At 44.7% G+C, this 23,787-nt stretch overlaps 1 protein-coding gene across 1 annotated transcript in view; it reads right to left on the bottom strand.

The window, feature by feature from the left end:
* LOC102846330 (monofunctional C1-tetrahydrofolate synthase, mitochondrial-like) overlaps positions 1–23,787 on the bottom strand; it is a 247,301-nt gene that overhangs the window by 140,417 nt on the left and 83,097 nt on the right. Inside the window, exons 20-23 of the mRNA XM_006882798.1 lie at positions 17,379–17,455; positions 13,207–13,347; positions 11,343–11,411; positions 7,352–7,463 (exon numbers count right to left, since the gene is read on the bottom strand). Of these exons, the coding sequence (XP_006882860.1) occupies positions 7,352–7,463; positions 11,343–11,411; positions 13,207–13,347; positions 17,379–17,455 (399 nt within the window). The remainder of the gene's footprint in view (positions 1–7,351; positions 7,464–11,342; positions 11,412–13,206; positions 13,348–17,378; positions 17,456–23,787) is intronic.

Genomic DNA, 23,787 nt, shown 5'->3' with positions numbered 1-23,787 from the left:
GGAGACCTAATGGGGTCAGAGGAGCTGCCTTTGATGCAGGCAATTCAGTGGGTTATAATAGTTGAGGGTTGAAATGCTGAAGATAAATATGTAGTTTTTAAAAAGTGGACAATTCTTGTTCTTACATCTGTTTGTAAAGAAAACCATAATGTCTTTAAATCATTTTTCTGTAAATAGATGGCCTTTTTTTGCAGTGTTAAAAAAAAATAATTCTTGTCATCCTTATTCATTGTCCAGGTCTCAAGTACAGAGCAAGTAACTGGAATGACCATGACCTGAATCAAGTGCACCTTAGTTCTCAAACTAACATCACTGCTCCTCAATAATTTGGAGAGGTCCCTGACTGCAGACTTTCTCAGTGCAATAAATAACCTGATTTCCCGAATGCTGGTACCAAGGGTGTTGACTGTGGATCCAAATAAAATGAAATCGTTAACAACTTCAACCTTTTCTCTACCAATCATGATGTTGCCTGTTGGTCTAGTGATAGGAATTTCTGTTTTAAAAGGCAAAACAAAAATTCTCACCAATGGACTGCTGTGGTTTGTGGTGTTTTTGGGGGTGGGTTGTTGTTGCTATTGTTTTTGTGCAAATGTTTAGGCTCGACATCAGTAGCTGAAAGCTAGTCATAACTATTCAAAGACAATGGAATCAGTCTTTCATGTAGACAGAAACCGTAATGAAGTTTACTTAACTAATTGCACGAGAGTATCAGACTAGAGAGAAACACTTCACGCAAGTGCTTTGAAAAGCACTGTGGTCACCAGGGTCCCTCCTCAGTTCTCCCTGTAGTCACTGGTCTATCTGGGACTTCATTTAACTTCCTTTTACTGCTGTGAAGACAAACTCATTGGTCATCAAGCCCTACTCATGTGCTACTTCAAAAAGTGAGAGAAAGGAGCAGAAAGACATTACAAAAAGAGAGAGAGATAATCCCAATGCTAATTTAGGTAAAATGATGACTAAACAGCATCATTATCTTAAAAAAAAAATAAAAAACACTAACAAAAAAATAGTTTTCTCTATACAAACCCAGCAGAGCTCCTCGTCCTAAAATATTATATTAGAACTATTTGTAGGAATTGAAAACTTACCCATGAATCTAGCATTTAAAAAGTATGTTAAAGGGGAGCTCTGGTGGCCTAGTGGCAAGAAGCTGCACTGCAATCCCAGAGGCGCATGGTTCAAATCCACCAGATGCTCTGCCGGGAAAAGGAGGTACGATCTCTTCCTATATCAGTCAGATCCGATTTGACGGTACTACACACACACACACACACACAAAATAATTATAAAAAAAATTTTTTTTAAAAAGTATGTTAAAACTTTTTAAACTCCCCCTTGATCTAGTTAGGATACCAAGTTTCAGAGGAAAGCCTTGTCTTAATTTGAGTCTCTGTGTGTCTATGTATCTGTGTTTGTCTACTTGCTTCGTCTTCATAGCCACAGGATCACCTCCGAGGATCTTCTCTCACCCTGGAATCTACAACTCTCTATCTATAGTAATGAACTACAGAATCAGACCACCCTTCCAAAACTAAACGCAGAGTTATCCCCCCTCGTAATTAAAGGTAGAATTATGCTTATGAATGTACATACATTGATTTTTTTTTCCCTAGACTGAAGAGAAGCCCCACAACTCGCGTTAGATTTTCAAAGGGGTCCAGTATGCATACAGGGACGAGGAACCACTGGGATACATGCGAGGATGAATGGACGTTGTACACTATTAACCGTACTGAACTTTAAAAGGATCAGTGGGGTGCTCACAGCCCTGGTGGTGCCGTGCTGAAGTGCCAGGCTGCCAAGCAGACAGTTCTGCAGGAGGCTTCAGAGAAGACGACCACCTTCGGGAGATGGACTGATGGAACGGAGGCAACAATGGGCTCTGACAGGCCAGCAACTCAGAGGCTGGCAAAGGACAGGGCGGTGCCTGGTTCTAGTGGACATGGCGTCACTATGCATGTACCTCGATTTTACATGAAGTCACTGTAATTTAGCTGGTGCCCAACAACAACAACAACAACAACAACTGTATCTTCAAGGTCTTTTCCTGTGGGACATAGCTGTTGGTGACTGCTGGCTCAGGCAGATGTGGTGTGCCGGCTGTGACTTTTCTGAGTGAGTTTGGACTGCCAACATTTCAACTAGTCAAGTATCTGACTGTTCTACACAGGATACACTTAGAAGTGAAAGCACTTGATTATTCGCTTATATCCAGTTTCATAAAATGTTACCAGATTGCTTTTCTTTCTATGAAGAGAAGATCGGAAGGTAGTGGGAAGGAGAGAGATGTCATCTACTGACGGTCAGCCAGAGTCCAAAGCATATAGACCCAGAGACCAGATGCTGAACAAGGCAGGAATGTGCCTCAGGAAGGCATCTCACGGACGGGGCCTCAGCTGGAAGGAGCTGGGAAGGTACTGAATGCCACAGACTTGACTGTAAAAAGTGCATAGAGAAAAGTGGTGAGCCCCTGTCCTCCTCTCATGGATAAAACGGGATGGAATCTGGAGATTCTGACTTTCCTATGCGACTACACCAACCGTCCAGTCAATCCAGTGGAAGCTCGAAAGCTCCAAGGCACTTAATCTTCATGGTGGCCAACTGTCAGAATAGTTCTCTTATAGAGCAACTGGTAGACGCCAATACATATTATTAAAAAGAAGCTGTAAGGGAGCTCTGGTGGTCTAGTGACAAGAAGCTGCACTGCAATCCTAGAAGCACACAGTTTGAATCCACCAGGTGCTCTGCTGGAGAAGGAGGGACAATCTCCTCCTGTACCAGTCAGATCCGATTTGATGGTACACACACACACACACACACACACAGAAAAAAAAATAATAAAAATTTTAAAAAAGAAGCTGTAACTGTCATTTTAAATAACTGACAGAATTCTTTCTTTTTCTCTCACCTTTTAGAGGTACCTGGTATTAGCTGAGTGAGGGGGTGCTACCAGAAATTTGGCATAAGAACAAGGAATGAAGTGGCCCCACAGGGCAGGTTTGAACAGGCCATGAGGAAGAATGGGTTCCCATTATGCCTTATGTCTGTGGTTCAAGGCACTGACTCTGCGTCCTACATGCAAGTGCACTGAGTGTCTATCTACCACCTCCGTGAGAGTCCCACCTGCATAGCACTGGAGTCTTACAGTCTACATAGATTTACAAAAGCACTGTTGTCTAATGGTTGTATAAAAAAGAGCATGCAGTTAATATAATAAACAATATAAAAGGCAGATGACTGAGAGAAATCACTTTAGGGTTTTTATTATGACTTCCATCGATGAAACCCACTTCCTGGGAAATCCCCAGGATGAGGGGCTGCCCAGGGTCTTGCACGTTTCTAGCCAAAAACGTCATGGGCCACAATCCAAGGGGGCCTCGGCAGTCGCCAGCAGCTCACGAAGCACCCTGGGAAGTGGTGTGCAGGTGAACGCCTCACAGCTATCGCCGCCCCCTCAAACCTCAGCTCTTCAGTCTGCTCCCACTTATCGGACCACAGCATCAACCACACATAAGGACCACGCACAACCAGACTGGATGGGAGACATTAGCTTCAACCACGCGACAGTCTTGAGGGGCTTCTCGTGGCTTAGTGGGTAAGGAGTTACGACTAACAGACGGGAAGCATCCACCAGCTGCTCCGAGGGAGAAGACGGTCCATCTCCTCAATTCATAGCGCGTTTTCAGAGGCAGGAGCTCGCACAGGAGGAGACTATTCGTCTTTCTCCCACAGAACAGCTGGAGGATTCAAAAGCCTTTGGGTTGGCAGCGCAACTTCTTACCATTAAACCATCTGTTTAAAGCCTCTAACGCCACAGAAGGTGGCAATGCATTGCGTTTGTGTCATATTCATGGTCACCGGTACAAATAGTGGGTAAGAATTATCCAGTGCTTACTAAATGTCAGAACTTGATGTCCAGTATGGCATTAATTCCTACTTCATGGGTTGTTGTTACTGATTGCCACTGAGTCGAGGTTGACTCATAGTGACTCTATGAACAGAAGATCTAATGCCTTTCCATAGCTATCATTGTTTCTCCAAGTTCACAGAATTTTCAGAGGTATGTGGTTTAGGAATTGGATGCCACTCCTGCTTCCAAATGTGTTTTACAACTGGGTGTTCTACCAAACACTGTCCATAATGGGAAATCATTCTCGTATTTGATATCCAAGTGGCACAAGATTCAGCATCATTACCTCATATAGCACAGTGACAAAGAGATGTGAAAAGTGGAAGAATGTTCCTCCAGATGTAACAGCATGAATCTCATTTAGCAGTGGTTAGGTGTTGTCAAGTCACATATGACTCAGAGTAAGCTTTGCACAAAAGACCTGAACTCTGTTCTATTATTAACATCATTTCTGCACATTTATAAGAGAGTTTGTAGAGTTTCCAGGGGCAACTAGTTTAGGAAGTGGATGCCACTCCTGCTTCCCAACATGAACCAATCTGGAAGCTCATCCAACCATTGTACATAATGGGAAACCATTATGGTATTTGAAACGACTATGGAACAGTGTTCAGCATCATAGCAACTCCAAATTGTTCAGTACAGCAAATATACAAATGCTTGCTGTGTCTTTTAAAGAGTCTTCTTCTAAAATTAACAAACTTACTAAATGTCTGAACTTGATGTACAGTATGGCATTTAATTCTTACTTCATATGTATAAGGTAAATTCTATTAAAAATAGTTTCATTTAAGGAAACAGGCATAGAGAGGTTAACTTGCCCAAGTTTATACAACTCGATGAACGTTAAGCCCTCTACTCCGGCTCTTCTACAGCTCGCCCTCTAAATCACCTAGAAAGAAACATTTCACTGTAAATAAATTCCTTCTTCCCCTGTAACCTCTCAAAACTGGAAGTGATCATGGAAATAACATCACATTTCCATAATTCTCTATGCTTCATAAAGTACTTAGTCATTTAATCCTCATTAAAATACCACAACATAACTGTTTTCTGATTTTAATAAGGGTTTCCTGAGCCTGAGAAAAATTAAATGATTTGCCTCTAGTCCTAACAGCTTGTGATTGGACAGCTTCCACCTCGGGCGATGTGAGCTACCCAACCCATCCTCATCATTTTTCAGATAAAAACATCTATACGGGACACACTCAGTGAGGCTAATGGCTCTCTGAGTTCATGAGGAGAGGCATACACTCTGCATCCATCACCAGCCCATAACTTTAAAGATATCGCCCCCTGACTGCACGGATCCTAAATGTGTGCTTGACAAAGCAAGGATTGATGAAGAGACAGGAGCAAGCTCAGCGGAAAATGGAGCTGTCTCCTGTAAGCTCTCTCTCCGTGTACAGCTGATGCATTAGACTCACCACTTTACACGAGCACCTACGTCTTCAATGCCCGCCCTCCGCCAGCCTCCTTGTCCATTAGCTCAACAATTAAGCAGCGATCAATCAAGCAAATCCATTTAGCCACCAAGCCTGACCATGCTAACAGAGCACCGAAAGCTGAAGCAGCCATGCACAGGAGGACTGTGTACAGCCGGCTTTGGAGGAAGTGATATAAAGTCAATAAAGACTTCTTGAAACAGTCTAAGTAACCCTGAATGAACTTTCTAATGTCCACGCAGAAAAGTGCACAGACAAGTTCTTTGGTCCAATAGGATCTTTGTTAACAGAAAACTGGATTGCTGTGTATGAGTGTGAAAGTAACAGCCATGCTTGATGACAGGTGTGTGCGGGGCTGATGGGAAAACCCATCGATGTGGGAACACTGGGCAAGGTAAACTCTTCTGTGCCAGGTTAAGGGCATCATCTCCTATGATTTCTTGCGTAGGCTTCTATTTTCCTCTTATCTTTCATTTTCTCACTATCTTAAAATCATAGGTGGAATTAGGGTGGGCACTGAGTGAACAAAGACTAGACTACATCTCTTCTTTAGACTAAACTAGTTAACAAATGATACAAAGTGGGCAGGGGGCCACACAGAAGAATCTGACAGCTGCAAAATCTCTGGCATCTACAATTAAATGCCCAGATCTCCTGGATTGGAATCTATCCTCCGCTGGATCATATCAGACAGAATCAAGTTCTCAATAGTGTCTCTACTATGAGTAATGGCTTGTTGGGTTTGTTTTTTTGTTGTGTGTGGTTTTTTTTAAAAAAAAAAAATAAATGAGGATTTTTAAAAAAATAATGATTTGCATACAGAATTCGTATACACTGTTTCATTCATGTATATTGTGTCTTACACATTCCTGGCACCAATGTCAGATGGATAAAGACCGCCAGAGGAATGCCTATCTTCATCCCCTTGACTATGCAAAGGTATTTGACTGTACGCATCACAACAAACTGTGCTTAACCTTCAGTAGAACAGGGATACTAGAACACGTGCCCATGCTTTTGTGAAACCTATACTCGGAAAAGGAAGCAGTCTTCAGAATAGAGCAAAAAAGCATTCATTGCATGGTTCAAAACCAGGAAAGGAGTACGTCAGGGATGTGTCCTGTCTCCATGCCTTTTCAATCTATATGCGGAACAGATCATTTGGGAGGTTGGGCTTTATGAGGAGGAGTGTGGCATCAGGATTGGAGGAAGGCTCATCAATAACATGTGTAAGTTCTCAATAAACATTTGCTGGAAAACATTTGCACACTCTCATTTTGTTTTCACACTCACCCCAGAAAGTTTCCAGATGAAAATACTGACCCCCAGAGATATTACCAAGGTGCCCACGGCAAGGTTTCCAACAAGCTCGTTACCATTTGACCCCTGCTGAGAATTTGTAGTTCCACCCCAGACACACTCAATCAGAGTTTACTTTTTAGCCAGATTTCCACATGATTCTTAAGCTAGACATAGATCTTGTTGATTCCAAATAGCCACACTGGAATGCAAATTCTCAAAAAAAAAAAAAAAGCTGAACTAGAAGAAACCAATTTGAAGTTCTGATCCAAGGCCAACAACAACTATCACCTTCTACTCAAACCCACAGACCCTTGACGTTGTGCCTCATGGTTCAACTAGTGGTGCTGGCTTTGTTGTTGTGGTAGTGGCAGTGCCATCAAGTCGGAACCAAGCCACAGTCAACCACCCAGTGGGTTTACAGAGGCAGTTAATGTCACGGGAGGAGACTGCCCATCCTTTCTCCACAGAGCAGATGGTGGGCTTGAGCTGTGCGCCTTGGGGATTGCAGCGCACCTTTTTACCACTAGGCCACCAGAGCTCCCTTAGACCGTAAGGCTTTTCCAATGCTGAGATTACCTGGAAAAGGTAGACCCTCCAGACTATAAACATAACACTTGGTTTTGGTTACAGCCGCCACCTTTCAAGTTCTCTACCATTTTCCTGCTACACTGAAAAAAAGTTGACTTACCCACAAATCCTTCTTCACCAACCAGCTTCAGAGCAATTTTATCAGCCAGCACTGAAGAGTTGCCGTGAGCAATGTTCGCAAAGGGGCCGGCATGCACGAACACGGGGGTTCCCTAGGGAAGCAGAGGAAGCCATGAAAACTCCAACCACCACCAGAAGAAAGCAAACACAGGGCAGGGTGAGGAAGCAAAGTGGGACACGCCAGACGGTGGGGCATTCAACCTGAGTTCATGATTCATTCAAGCAAACTGCGGAGACACTGGGGGTTTGGTTCCAGACACCACAGTAAAGCCAACATCACAGTCAAGTGAGCCGCAAGAACGCTGGGGTTCTGCAGTGCATGTAAGAGTCAGGCTTACACTGCAGTCTGTTAAGAAGCTCTGAGCCCTTGAGAATTGTGCTGCTAACCTCAAGGCTGTCAAACTCCCCAGGTTCAGGTCTGCCAACAGCTCACTGACAGGAGGACGGGCAATCTCCTCCCATTTGATTCCCAGCCCCATCAACCCTCTGCAGGGCCAGCTTGTGAGTCCGAGTGGTCTCTTCAATGAGTCCGAGTCTCTACCAATGAGTCCGAGTAGTCTCTTCCAAACACCATGAGGTTTAGCCAAACGTGACAGACACCGAGTCCCTGCCGTGGAAAAAATGGTGCCCACAGACATGCTCAGCGCAGGGCTGCCACAAACCTTCAACGTATTAAGACAACACGGTACCTACAAACTGCAAAGAAGCGAGGCACAATAAACTGAAGGATGCCCGTGCTTCTCTCATTACAAGATATCTTAAGGCACAAAACATCTCTAAGAGTTAAACATTCACACTTACCCAAAACCCTAAAATCCCCATATTGTGTTGAATGGTACTGCTCTGTATTTAATGCTAACCTAGGGAAGGGGAAAAGCTATAAAGAGCAGGAATTTCCTACTTTACCTGTGATAAGCCACACTATTAACTGATGCAATGAACAGGAAATAAACAATCTGCCTTACTTTTATAGCTCTGTACGGTATTAAAACAGAAAAAATGCAATTAGATTCCAGTGGTCTAAGAAGTATGTTTAAATTTCTTTTTCAACAATAAATTAGTTAGTGGCAATTTCCCTTTTAAAAATTAAATTGTTACTGTAATCTTTGCAATTTTGTTTAAGTTCAGAACTGCCCTGCCTGGCAGAGTTGTCCGCTATTAAGATAACAGCAGCCCTCTGCTCTTGTGAATGTTAATGACTGATGGCTTCCAAAAGGAAGACTGGAGGGTTCAGCCGCCAAAGAAAGGCCTGGTCATCTGACTGCTTCCCAAAACTCATTCAAAACCCCACAAAGCACAGTTTTAAAGATAAACACAAAGTCATCATGAGTCAGAAGTGGTTATTTTTTTTAAAACTAAGATAGGGACATGTTGTTGTGCCATCGGGTCAGAACCACGTCACAGTTGACCCTCTGGCGGGTTTTCAGAGGCAGTGAATCGCATGGAAGGAGACAGCCCATCCATCTTCCTCAAGATAGGGGCTTAGGGGTAATGAACTGCATTGCGAACGCAAAGGTATGTGGTTTGAATCCAGCAGCTGCTCCATGGGAGAAAAGGGGTAATCCTTCCCCACCCCCCATGCAATTTACTGCCTCTGAAAACCCTCTGGAGGGTGGGCTATGGGTTGTTTCTGACTTGCTGGTACCCAGTAACAACAACAAAAGCCAAGAGTAATTCCTACTGAAATGATGTACATTGTTGCTATGCACAGAGTCAGTCCCCACGCCTTCTGAGCTCGTGTGCAGGGGAACGCCATCCTGCCCCAGCCTGGCAGTCCTCATTGTGTCAAGCCCACCGCTGCGGTCACTGTGTCCTGCCATCTCCTTAACGGTCTTCTCTCCACTGCTGACCCTCCACTTTCCCCAAGCATATCTTTAAAAGAGTTTCATTATTTCAACAAAAACTGTCTCTAGATTAATTTTTTTTTAATGGCCTGTCTACGCTTTTATGATTCTCTTAATGAGGAGACGAAACACCAGCCTGATCTAGAAGAACAAATTCATAAGCACCACACGCTCGGGCCTTCCTGTGAGCTAAGCCTGGCCGTTTGGAGCGCGCACAAGCATCTGTTCCAGCTGCTGCCCTTTGCCCAATGGGAGGGGAGACGGGAACCACATAGGTCGGGGTGAGGGGTAGGAGGGATGGAAGATTCTCATGAACCATGAAGGGCAGTTAACTGAACACACTTCAAAGAGGAGAAAGCCACACAGAGCAGGACGGGAAAGATCATCTTGAGACGCAAATTGTCTAGTTTCTCAAAGCTGCCTCTGTGGGTTCCGTACGAGCTTTTCTTCCTGAGTTCTCAGGAGGGAAAATAAGACGACCCTTGAATGAGATCATTCAAATGTGTGTGAAATAAAGCTGCCTTCTGGCAGGCCTGTGAGTTGCGGTATCTGTATGTTGAACATCTAGATCTGTCCTCGTAGTGCTGTGTGTTACCCAATCCCAGGCTGTAAGCTTTATAGAGACAGAGCATTGGTGGAGTCCCTCGGTAGGCTTGAACTGGCAACCTTTCATATGGCACCAGGGCTCCTTTTAGTTCTCTTTTCTGTGCAGCTAAGAGGAGGTGCTTGGTGGCGGGTTCCATCCTGGGCAGCTTTCTCACAGCCACCACCTGTATGTCAGGTGAAGCTTGTGCAGCGCTTTGAAGCTGAACAGATGTCACTGAAGGATTGTGACAGAGGGGAGACAAAGGCATCGGGATTTACTGCTGCAGAAAGCTGGGGGAAGCCCCGGGGTGAGAATGGTTTCATCTGCAGGCAGCTGTGGGGACGCACGGGACCCGCAAGGCTGCAGCCTGCTGGTGTGGGCTGACAACACCGGAGCCAACGTCCAAAGCAGCTGGATAAACCTTTTACATGCTCTGTGGATGAAAGGTTTGGGGAAGACGTTCAGATGTCCCCACCACCTAACTGGGCGAGTGGCAGAAAGCTGCCACCTGCGGTACGTTATCTGACTAATATTAAGATAATAGAACCCTCTGGTCTTGTAACAGGCCCAGGCTCTAACCCCAGAAGGACAGCTGGCTTTCGGCCTCTGCAGCCTGGGACCCTCCCTGAGGTCACCTGCCTGGAAAGTGAAAGCACAGCCTGGGGTGGGGTGGTGGAGGGGGCAAGCAGGTGACAGGGTGTGGCTGGATCTGCACAAACACATTTCCACATTGAGAACACCAAGGCCACACTCCGCTGCAGGGTCTGGAAGGAGTGTGGGCAGAGCGCTCCTTAGAAGCAAGGATGGTGACGCTTCGTTTGAGCATGTTGTTACGAGGGGCCAGACCCCACAAAAAGCCGCCTTGCTGGGAAGGTTAGAGGGTCAGTGAAAGAAAGACCCTCACCGAGATGGACTGACGCAGTGACTGACACAGTGACTGCAGCAGTGCCGTGAGCACAGCGGACTGCGGGGAGGGCACATGATTAGACAGAGTCCATTGGCTGTTGTAGGCTTGACACCAGCTGAAACCAAAGTTCCAATGGCAAAAAGCTGCACTACAATCCCCAAGGCAAGCGGTTCGAATTCACCAGTTGCTCTGCTGCAGAAGGATGGGCAATCTCCCCCCATATGACTTATTGCCTGTGAAGACCTGTCAGAAGGTCGTGGGTCAGTTCTATCTTGACGGCACCCAACCATCGCCAAGAACAAGAACCTCTTCCTCTGTACAATTGCTCTTTTTTCCCAGGCTATCTGCTTTCTCATTAGCAAAGCCATTCTATGCTTTTGTGTAAATGTTTTAACCAGTAATCACAGCATCCAACTCCTGAGAGCAAGAGGGTCCTGCTCTTGGTTTATTCACATCCTTGTCTAGAAAACAACACTTTTATCAGATAGGGGGTCGGACGCTGATCCAGACATGCATGCACACACATCACTCTGTCTTGTCGGTCACACTAATTGTCTTCTTTGGTCCTCAGGGGCACACCAAGATCATCCTATGAATGCAAATTCTGTGAACAATTACTAAAGTAAGCACTTACTTCTAAGGTCTGCATCAAGTTTGGTTTTATTGCGTCTTTCATCAAAACCGTCAAGGCACCTGTCACACCCTGCAGGAGAGAAGGCACACTTAGTTAGGTATGTGACATGAGACGGCTCCTTGTCCGTTTTTCTCCTTAGCTGGCTTCCTGGCTGAATGCTCCAGCGGTCCCAGGCTGTTCTTACCCCTGGTGACACTGAGCTGTCACCTCGCCCTCTCTCCTTGACTCAATCTTTAAATGGGATTAGCCAATAGGATGTGAAGAATGATGGGAGATAGTTATCAGTCAGACTGTGTCCTCCAAAAGTACATACTGCAGATCCTAATCTCCACCTACGGGGTTACACTCTCGTATGGGAACAGGTTGTCTCTGTTCTTTTAATGAGGTAGGGTGAGTGGAGAGAGGGAGCACTGATGGCCTAGTGGTAAGAAGCTGCACTGCAATCTCAAAGACAGGTGGTTCAAATCCACCAGATGTTCCATGGGCAAAGGCTGGGCAGTCTCCTCCTCTGTGCATTGTTACCTCTGAGGACCCACAGGGCAGTCAGCTATGAATCGGTTCCAACTCAATGGCAAACAAAAACAGCAAAGACCTAGAGTGTGTCTTCAATCCATGTGAGATGTGAACGAGCAGATCAGGCATTACAAATGGAGGAAGCGAGGTGCCAAGCCGCCTGAAGATCCCCGAGGAACTGAGGAACAGAAGCTGACGAGGCAAAGACCATCATACTCTGGAGCTGACAGAGAAAGAGCCCTTGGAGGCCACATGCTGAAGTCAGACCTCGACTTGCCTCAATGTGAGAGCGTAATTCTCTGTGTGAAAACCAGGAGATCCAACCCCTGGTGGTATTTGTGTTACTGAAGCTCTCAGTGACTGAGACGGGGAGCTATGTAGTCACTGGTCTCTTTCCAAAATCTTCCTTGAAGGTGTTTAAGAGGCTGGCTCTAACCAGACCTTTCAATCCATTTCAAAGGGCTTTTAGCCATCACACACACTATTTTGTCATCACCAGAGCCCAGGGAGACAAGATAAGAAGCCAATGTAGTGCTATTTACAGAGCAGAAGTAGGAGAGGTGAAGAGTGCTTGAAATCACCCAGGCATCTCGTCCACCTTCTCTAAACTTCTCACCCCACAGGCACTGAAGGTGTGGAAAGCACCGCTGAGTGGAAGGGCTTCCAGGGTTTTGCCTCTCACGCTAGCTCTCCTTCCAGAGGGAAGCTGAAGGCACCTTGATGGCTCTTTTCCAAAGGCTACCAGCTGCAGAGAGAGCCCGCACCTCAACCTGCCCAATGGCAGGAGAGGAAAAGCTGACCGGGCAAAGGCCCTGCTTGGTGGCAGCCTGGTGTAGTGAACCATAATCGCCTGTGAGAACATTATGGAGCTCTGGTGGTCGAGTTATAAGGAGTGCACTGCAATTCCAAAGTCATGTGGTTCAAATCCACTAGCTGTTCTGCAGGAGAAAGATGGAAAATTTCACTCCATGCGCTTAAACTGCCTCTGAAACCCCACTGGAGGGTCAGCTATGGGTTGGATCTAACTCAATAGTCCACAACAACAACAAGAGAGCTCTGATGGCTCTGTAATAAGAAGCTGCACTGCAATCCCAAGGCACACAGTTCGAATTCACCAGCTGCTCCCTGGGAGAAAGATCAACAATTTCTTCCCACGTGATTTACTGGCTCCGAAAACCTGCTGGAGGGTCAGCTATGGGTCAGTTCTGACTCGACAACATAAGAAACAATAACAAGGGAAACGGGCGTGGGAGAGAAATGAGTGTGCACAGACGCCGTGCATCCCGCTTCATTCTTCTCATCACCCATGAACAAGGACACATATAACAAGTGCTCATACGCTCATACGCACCAAGTCGTCCGCTGTCACTGGCTGCCCGTTCTTGGCGCTGGCCACCACCATTCGGCCCAGGCGCTCCTTCATGTCCGACAGGCTGTCGGTCAGGGCCAGCACAGCCATGATCTCGCTGGCCACGGCGATGTCAAACTGTGCCTGAAACAGCAAAGCAGAGGCAGTGCTCAGCATCAGCGCCACCTGGAGGCCACTCACGCAGGGAGCTGCATTTCTGCAGACGGGGTGGCCTGCTCGGTTCCCCTGGGCACTCTCCCCTTTCCAGCTTTCCTGATGTCTGGCTGTGGCTTGGATCTGTGCTATCTGATCTCCGGGGCAGCTGTCCAGCTCCCTCTACTACTCTGCCCTCTGTTGGCTGAAAAGGACTCCATCTCCTTAGGCATCCTGTTTTTCCTGCTCACGGAACCATGTGGCTGGCTTCTGTAGCATTTAGCTTCAGACTTGTCATCAATTATTTACGTGACTGTCTGTGTCACACGTACCTCCACCACTAGATCTTAGGGGCCAGCAAAGTGAGGGATTATTTCACAGGGGTTCTCGTCTGAATCCACAGCAACAAGGCTATGTCTTAAATACAAGCCAATGAACCCAGTAAACCAGCGCCATGGATGTGACTCACTCACCTCCGTTCAGGGGCCCCCACGTGGTCAGAGAAGTCCTGTATGTCACAGAAATCTCAATGACAGAGTTCAGGGAAGTAGATTGCCAAATTGTTCTTCTGGGGTGCCCGTGGGAGGACTTGAACTTTCAATCCTTTGGTTAGCATGTGAGCATATTAGCCACTTACATGCATGCAAGGATTCCATGTGCCTGAAATACCAACTCTCACTGGTACTAAGTGAATACACCATCAACAGGAGGCTACGAGATTAGCTCCACTGCCATCAGCCAAACTAGAAAGGCATTTCCTTTGTCTTTCCAGCAAACTTCTGAAGGCCAGACAGTAGAAGAAGCTGGTTTTTCCTGCATCCTCACCTTACTGGTCCTATGCTACTTTCACTTTTTCCTGTTGCCAGAATGCACACTTTTGAAATTGTAACCATTACAAAGAATTCATATTCCCATTATAAAGTCAAGGCTTTATTTTCATAACACAGCAGTGAGAACTGCCCGTGGGCAATGTCAAGTGGTGGCACAGAATCAGTTTTCATCTGACCATGAGGGTCTGACCACCTCAGGGTAGAACACTCTAGCAAAGAAACTAGACAAGAGCTGTTTTCAGTGAAATGTCCCTAGAACTCTGTACTAAGTTCAACAGGAACCAAGAGAGACACAGGGAAGGTATGCTTCCTCTAGCTTGTAACTCAGCCTCCAGGAAGAGTGGCTTTAGACCCAATCACTTCACTAGGCTGTAGCTTAAGTTCTTCTTCCCAGGGGAAAGCGTGAGCCAGACACGTTCACACTACACAGAAATGGTGGTGCCCTGGTGGGATCTCCTTTCAAGACCTTTTATGAGTCATTTCCGCCACTGACAAGCAAGGAAATGAAGGAACTAAGAAGCTTTCTGGCTACTTCCTGGTGGAGATTTCATTAGCCCGTGGATTTAGAGAAACATATTGCCTGAAAGTTTCATACAACTAGTTTCAATTATTACATTCTCAATGTAACTTATTCCAAACATCATAATCTTCTTAGTGTAGAGTATTTAGGACCCTCTGTACCTCTGTTCCACTGTAAACAGTGCGTATAAAAACAATGACTGAAATACTCAGGCTTTGTATTCAATAAATGAAACTGGAACTATTCTTGGGACAGCAACAAGTGAAATAAAACTCTGACTTTATAAAGGGACTATAAATTCTTTATAATGGTTACAATTTCAAAAGTGTGCACTCTGGCAAAAGGAAAAAGTGAAACAAATTGTGTCAATCTAACTAATGTTACTAATTATCCTGACAGAACAATATACTATTAGAGGGCAGCCTGTTTTTATTTTGCAAGTTTAATTTTGCAAAATAATATAAATGTTCAAGTAAGATGATTTTTTATTGCTTATCAGGTTATCAAAAAATTTAAACAAGTGGAAAGATGCAATATTGGCAAGAATATGAATTAATAGAAACTTCCTAAAAGGTTAATGAGGGAATACATGTCAACGTTTGAAATGCACTCTCTCTTGACACCAATTACGCATCTGGGAATTTGTTCCTGGAAGATTATCAGCAAGTCCACACACACATATGTGCATGTTCACTGCAGTGGGTGGGTGTGTGTGTGTGTCCAACAACAGAGATACAACCAAAATGTCCATTAACAAGGCTGTCTTGCAGCGCTCAGGGTAAAAGTATGTGGCTACTAGTCAAAAGGTCAGTGGTTCAAACACGCAGCTACACTAAGCGGGGGAGGGGAAGCCAAGGCAGTCAGCTTCCTTACAGAAGTGCAGATGAAGAAAGCCCACGGGCAGGCCTCCTCTGTCTTAGGGCATGGCTCCGAGCTCAAATCAACTCAGAGGCAGTGAACAGATACACCTAACAAGCCAAACGATTAGAGATGTTAATTAAAAGGACTCTCTCTGCATAAGGCAACTCTGTGTGTGCACAGGAGAGTCGCTGCACTGGCCTTTTTTGTTTGTTTTTAAATTTTTTATTTTATTGTGTGTGTGTGTGTATGTGTGTGTGTACCGTCAAATCAGATATCACTGTACAGGAGGAGACTGCCCCTCCTTCTCCAGTAGAGCATTTGGTGGATTTGAACTGCACACCTCTGGGATTGCAGTGTGCACTGACTTTTTTTCTTTAAAAAAATTTTTTTGAGGCAGCTCTGGTGACAAGAAGCTGCACTGCCATCACAGAGGTGTACGGTTCGAATCTACCGGATGCTCTGCTGGAGAAAGAGGGACAATCTCCTTCTGTACTTGTCAAATCAGATTTGATGATACACACAAAAAAGTTAATAAAATATTTTTTTTTTAATTTTTTTTAGTCTTTTCTATATTTTTCCTCTGGGCTCCTTTTCTTTTTTTAAAATACTAGTTTATTTACAAAATTCTTATACATTGTTTTTCACACTGGGTCTCCCATTTCCTCACCCCCTCTCCCTCCACAATGAGATACCATCTCAACAGGGATGACATTGTACCTGAACACAGAACCCCTCTAAAGCTTTTGGTTTTGCCTTTCCCTAGCCATCTAAATCCATCTTCCTATCTTTCAGAAATTTCCCCAGACCCCAAGACAGTCATGCTGGTCTTCCAGCAGGGACTCAGCATTGCACTCTGCCTGTATGTGCTAGTTCTAGAACCTGGAACACACGCTCAGGTTGTCCGCCTCAGCCAATCCCCAGGGCCCTCTATTTAAAAGTTCCAAAAGTCCACTCAGGATGAGGGCCAATTACCACAGGAAAAGTGATTCTTATTTCATTACTGAAAAAGCAAAGAGGATAAATACCTAATTGTCCTAAAACAATTTTGTCTTTATTTTTATCTTTTTAATTATTTTATTTTTTTGTCTTCCCAAAATAAACGAAGAGTCTCTCACTGGCTGGAAAATAATTTTATGACTTCCTATTTGCCAAGTGCCACTGTTTCACAACAGAGACCGAGTAATAAAAACAAGGTGGACATTATGTTTTCCCTCACATTCCCTGGATTTGGATAAGATGACATTTTGTCCTGAAAAACTCCTTACGCTTCTGGGCTAAAAGCAAGGCATCCCATATTTGAGTGTCTAAGATTTGAATGATGTGTTTGAGATTTTAAGGTTTTTGTTAGTTGTTTATTAGGCAGGGACTGTGTTAACCAGGTGAATTTCCAATAACATATCTCAGAATGTTAGTCCAAGGGAGCTCTGGTGGCCTAGTGGCAAGATGCTGCACTGCAATCCCAGAGGTATGCAGTTCAAATCCACCAGATGCTCTGCTGGAGAAGGAGAGGGCAATCTCTTCCTGTACCAGTCGGATCTGATTTTACGGTACACGTAAAAATAATACAATAAAAAAAAAAAAGCAAAGAAAAAGAATGTTTGTCCAAGACACCCAATGCATGGAATGTCCCAGAAATCCAACTAAATAAAAAGACTGATGTGCAGGCTGGTAAGAAAACACAAAGAGTTTCCTCTGATCCTGTGAGGTGACTGGAGGTGACATCCTCAAATGGCGAGAGGGCCATGGCTGCTCATGACGGACGAAGCCAACACTCACCAAAAGACCCGCTCTAGTGGGAGAAGGCCACCTACCTGGCGGGACAGTCCCTTCTCCGTGCTTGCCTGCCCAATTGTTATTTTTCGTAGAAACCGGTCATTCGTATCCAGTACTGGAAGAGAAGAAGCAGACGATTTAGTCAGTCAGCAGACCTGACTGACCTGGAGGTCATGGAGGCCCTACCTTAGGGGTGTGTGTGGTGTGTTGCTCAGAGAGCTGTGGAAGCAACAGAGGGCAGCATGGACAAGGTCCTGCTTCCAGAACAAAGGCTGTGATCAATAAACAAGGATATACTGGTTAATGTTGAAGGCCATAATAAAACGGGTGATATTAGAGTTCATCATGGCAGGGGTGGGGTGGGGACCCATTTCAGACAAGGTGATAGCTAACCACATTTCTGAAGTAACCCCTAACACACCTAGAAAGCTGGTTGTGATAAGAGGAGGTTCAACCTCCTCTAGTTCCCTCACTGGTCACTGAAATTCAAGGTTTCAGAGTTTACTGTGGAAGGCAGCTATGCTCACCACTTTACTGCCAATGTGGCACTCAGATGTTACTGTGAAAGCCAGGCTGGAGTCTGCGAAAATGGAACTTTGAAAGCCAGGAAACAAAGTCAGGACAATACAACTTCACTAACTATTCATAAAGGCTTCAAATAACAAGTGTCCAGTGTCACCTTAAAGCCAGTATGCTGAGTATCTAATAGGGCAACAACAAAAGTGGTGAAGAAATTGGAGCACTTGAGAACTACAAGGAACTGGGAAGAAACATGGTCACTTCATCTTAGGCATACACAGGGCCGCCAACGTCCTCTGATGGTCCCCTGTGTTCCTAGACCCAAAGCCTCCCAGTCTCTCTCTCCGTGTAATCAATTCACACAGATGCACCCACTGTCTTACACACATTCTCAGTCACACTCTTATCATATACACATACATGTACACACACTAGCACACTTTACCTCCTTTATAAGACACAAGCAGAGTACATAAAAAGATGAAAGGAATGCCGATCAGATTGTCACCAGCTACCACTTGGATTTCCTTTCTAGATACCAAAGCCCCTTAAGTACCTAATCTCACCACACAAGTTCTGTCTGAGTCCTGAGTCCACTGGCCTGTTTTTGGGGTCTCTCTGAACTGGAAGCAAAAGCAGATGTGGAAGAATGCCTAGTTGGACCAGTGCTTCTTGGAGCATTTCTGTTTGTTTGGGTTGCGTTTATTTTTGTTTGTTTGTTTTTTAACTTCTGTAGAGTTTTGGATAATTTTTGTTGACGTGAGTAAATCTTGAAAGACGTTTTAAAGTGTACCATAAATTAACAACGCCTTGAAAAAGTTGACTACTGAATTCTGGACATACTTGTGTTGGCTATTAATCTTCATTATAAAAACAGAGGGGGAACTATGTAGGCCTCCCAGCAAAATGCTGTAAATTACCAGTGTCTGTTGTTAAAAGTGTGGTTGGTCATTTAATAATAGAGGCTTCATTAAGAAAGCTGTAGTTCACCCACAGGGGAGACACTACAAACGCCTTGCCTGTGTGTCTTGACTCAGGGTGGTACACAGATCCACACGCAAAAGGCTTTTCAAAGGCTGGTTTCTGGGGAGCATTTCGTGATGCTAAACAGAGAGGACCTGAACCTCCAACCTTTAGGTTAGAGCCAGGAATGTTAACTGTTTGTAACGTTGCTTTTGTTGTTCACTGCTGGCGAACCAAGGATGACTCATAGTGACTCTATGAACCAAAGGCCTGAATCCTTTCTATAACTATCGTCATTTCTCCAGGTTCACAGAGTTTCCAGAGGCATGTGGTTTAGGAAGTGGATGACACTTCTGCTTCCAAACCTATCTTAAACTGGGAGCTCCCAACAAACAGTGTCCAAGGTGGGTAACCATTATAGCATTTGACACCCAGTGGCACAAGGTTCAGCTCCATAGTAAACCCAGAGTACCTCAGGGCAGCAAATGGACAGAGGAGTGCAGTACAACTCAGAAGAATGTTCCTTAAAAATGAAGTAACAATAGGAATAGGCCCTAGGGCCCAATCAACATTTAAATGCAAGGGTCCTCATAAAGTTAATATTTGCAACGGAAAAAAAAAACCCACAGGTGTTGAGTCAATCCCAACTTACAGAGACTCAATAGACAGAACTGACCTGGCTGAAAGGATTTCCACACCTTCATATAACCACCACAGGTGGACACAATTCCATTAAGAACCTGGTGGTCTTTTCAAACCACTAATATTTTGGTTAGTGGCCCAATACTTAACCCACAGCACTACAGGCGTGGAATATTCCACTTAGCTGTTGCTGTGTGCCGTAGACTCAGAACTGACCCATAGCTGACCCTCCAGCAGGTTTTCAGAGGCAGTTAATCGCATGAGAGAGCAGCTGGTGGCCTTGAACTGTGTGCTTTGAGATTGCAGCGCCACTTCTTGCCACTAGAGCTCTCTGGAATATTCTATAGCCATTCAAGAGTAACACTACAACAAAGCACGAATACAAGTGGAAAAGGCATAGAATAGAAATAAAAGTAACAGAATATAAAATACACACAAATAAATTACAGATGTACACAAAGCCAGGGGTGTGTGTGTGCATGTGCAAACGCAAACACACACACGAACAGATGTCATGGTAATGCAGGCAGGTCTCTTTTTACGGTGCTTTGCTTTACTGTACAGAAAATGGTGCAGCAATTGAGTGCTGAAGACGTCTATGGGAATGCAACAATGAATGAATGGGAATAAACACACACACACACACACACACACCCACACCCCCCGGAAAAAAAAATCATCATTTAAAAAAAAGTCTATGGGGCCCATATTTTCCCCAACAGCACACACTCACCTTGTGTCTCATTTCAGTAATATTCATAAAATCTAAGCTTTTTCATAATGCTCCTCCGTACTTAATAAACTACAGCATTGTACAAGCATAATTTTCACATGGCCTGGGAAATGGGAAAAAATTGTGACTCGCTTCATTGCAATATTTGTTTTATCACGGTGGTCTGGAACTAAACCCTTCATTATCTCCAAGGTAGGTCTGCAAAGTGAGATGTTTCATATTCTTCCGAAGTGTGTGCAAAACTTCTATAATGTTATTACTTTTATGATAAATATTGCACATATATTTTAAAATATTATATATACATACAACATGTGTGTATCCATATATAATACCATATTTATCTACAATATCAACACTCTTGGCACCAGTAGCCAGGAACTCCAAAGATGAATTGCACTGAGAAAATGTGCCATCAGGGACCTCTCCAGAGTGCTGAAGAGAAACAATGTCAGTCTAGAGACTAAGGTGCACCTGATTCAGGTCAAAGTCTTCGCAATTACTTGCTAAGCATCAGAGCTGGACACTGATTAAGAATGACAGAAGAAGAATCAAGGCCTTCAAAGTGTGGTGCCGAAGAATCTAGAACATACCATAGACCACCAAGAAAAGAAATGGGTCTGTCTTGGAAAGATTGAAACCAAGTTTCTCCTTGGAGGCTAGGATTTTGAAGCTCAGTCTCACATATTTAGAGCACGGGGCCAGGAGAGACTGTTCCTTGGAGAAGGACATCATGCTCGGAAGAGTAGAGGAACACAGCAGGAGAGGAAGACCCCAGATGAGATGGATTACTATAGTAACTGGGGCAATAGCATAGGTGTGTCAGTCAGTGAGACTAGCTCAGGATGGGCAGGCTTCAGAGCTGCTATACATAAGGTCGCTATGGGTCCCAGGTGACTCGATGGCATACAACAACAACATTATATATCTCTCCAAATATTCTAGCTGAGTTCAGGCGACAACGATGCACATAAACAGTGCAATGTAACGTAACCACAGAGGCTCCTAACATTCAGACAGGGGATGCTGTTGAGTTTGCAAAGCACCTTCAGGTGTCAATGGAAGCTCCCAATAAAGAGCTTGTGAGAACGTCTCCATTAAAGCAAGTCATTGTGGTGGAATATATTTAAGAAATCATGTATCATTTTAACCACTTTCAAAAGCCTGAGTCAGTGAATTCCCGTATTTCTCACACACATTATCTAACTATCTAATGGCAAGCTATCTAAAGGGAGGGAGATTGCACAGTTTGTCAAAATGCTTTAACGTGCATTATTTACATGAAAATATGGCCCTTCCCAAATTGTCCAACTGTTTTTGACTCCACTGTAAAGACGAGGAAACTGAGTCAGTAACTGTGGAGAGCTCCAAGGACAGTGAGTCAGGTGGGAAAACAAATAATTCTTCATGAATTGGTTGAATGGATCCAAAGCAACTTTGTGGGAAGTGAGACTTGGGCTGTTGCTGTCTCGACACGGAGGAGTCCGTGCTGTTGGAAAAAGGGCTCTAACGGACTTGCTTGATGTCGGGGTGCCACAAACTTTCAAATTTGCAGGGCGGTGAGGCAGTATTAGTAAGGAAATTAATGCAGAGTGCAGGAAGCGGAGGTGTGCCTGTGAGGGTGATTTATCACACAAGATGTGGGCAGCTGTGGAAGGCTTTGGAGTAAGGAAGTGACAAAAAAAATGCTGTATTTATGAGCAACTCTCGGTACACAGTCAGGGAAGCACAGTCCTTAGAAAAGGACATCCCGCAAGGAAAGGTGGAAGGTCATGCTGTTGTCGTTATGTGCCATCGAGTCATTTGTGACTCACAGCGATCCTATGTACAACAGCCCTAAACTCTGCTCTGTCCTGTGCTAATCGCACTGTCTCTGATATACCCATCCCGATTACCCCAATCACTGAATCAATCCACCTCATAGAGGGTCTTCCCCTCCTGTGCTGTCCCTCCACCCTACCAAGCATGACATCCCTCTCCAAGGACCGGTCCCTCCTTACAACATGTCCAAAGTATGTTAGATGGAGCCTCAGAATCCTTGCCTCCAAGGAGCCGCCAAGATTGACCTTCTCCAGGATGAATATCTGTTTGTTTTCCTAGCAGTCCATGGTACCCTCAACACTCTTCTCCAGCACCACAGCTCAAAGGCATCAATTCTCCTTCTGTCCTCCCTAGTCATTGTCCAGCTCTCTGATCCATAACAAGTGATAGCAAAGACCATCGCCTGTATCAGATGCACCTTAGTCTCCAGAGAGACACCACTGGTAAAAAAAGGATAAGAAGAGGAAGAAAGGTCTGGTGTGAAGAACAATGTATATTAACTTTATGAACGTTATGTATGTAAACCAGTATAAATTTTTTTTTAAAAAAAAAGAAAAGAAGACCCTCAACGAGATGGACAGACACAGGCGCGGTAACAATGGGCTGGAACGTATGAGAGGTGGGAGGGACAGGACAGGACGGGCCGAGTGATAGGTGTTGTTCATAAGGAAGCTCTCAGCTGGTGTCGATGTCATGGTCCTTAACAATAACAACCACAGTGAGGTGAGTGCATAGAAATAAAGCAAGAATAGCTATTAAAAAGCAGCTCAGTTAATGAGGCATCTGGGAAAAACTTGCTGAGACCGGGGAGAAATGGCAAAGAGGAGAGGGGGACAGATGTGAGAAGTACAACAGAGAAAGGACTCAGGACTCACACCACCTAACACTATCCAAGCTTGTCTGTAAGGTTGCCATGACGATAACAACTCTCTCTCTCTCTCTCTCTCTCTCTCTCGCTCTCTCACAGACATAGGTTCTTCATGTGCCGGATTTCATTCCTGCAAGAAACATACTACCATCTCCATCCTGCCTCTCTATATAGTAAGGCAAGTCACTAAATTTCTGTTTGTTTTCGCAGTTCATGTTTTTGCTATGTGCTGTTGAGTTGTCTGCAATTCATAGCAACCCTTTGCACAATAGGTCTGAATCTTATCTTGACCCAATCTCACTGCCTCTGACACACCTAAGCCCATTGCCCCAGTTACTGAGTCAATCCATCTCACCCAGGGTCGTCTCCTCCTGAACTGTCCCTCCACCCTTACAAGCATGATGTCCCTCCCCAGGAGCTGACCCCTCCTGGCCCATGCCTAAAGTATATGAGATGGAGCTTCAAAATCCTTGCCTCCAAGTAGAAGCCTGGTTTTACCCACTCCAGGACAGACCTATTTGTTCTCTTGGCAGTCTATGGCATGTTCGATACTCTTTTTCAGTACCACAACTCAAAGGCATTGATTTGTCTTCTATCATCTATCATACTTTATCACTGTCCAGCTCTCTGATACATAGCACGTAAATGCGAAGATCATAGCAATTACCTGTTATGCATCAGAAGGCTGGGCAATGACTAGGGATGACAGAGGAGAGAAACAGGCATTTTTTAAAATGAGATAAGAGGTTCTTGAAGACTAATAGGTCCTAGGATGAGATGGGGGTGGACAGGATTGAGTCCACTCACAGGAAATGACCTTAAAACAAGAAAGGACACAGACTCTCAGCGGAAAGCAAGAACCACAGAAGAGCAGGGTGAAGGAAGAGGGGTTGCAATGAAG

This window comes from Elephantulus edwardii, unplaced genomic scaffold (assembly GCF_000299155.1).
Source record: "Elephantulus edwardii isolate Elephantulus edwardi_28Jun2011 unplaced genomic scaffold, EleEdw1.0 scaffold00024, whole genome shotgun sequence".
Taxonomy (NCBI): domain Eukaryota; kingdom Metazoa; phylum Chordata; class Mammalia; order Macroscelidea; family Macroscelididae; genus Elephantulus; species Elephantulus edwardii.
Note: the sequence above shows the minus strand (reverse complement) of the source record. Positions and strands in the feature narration are given on the sequence as shown.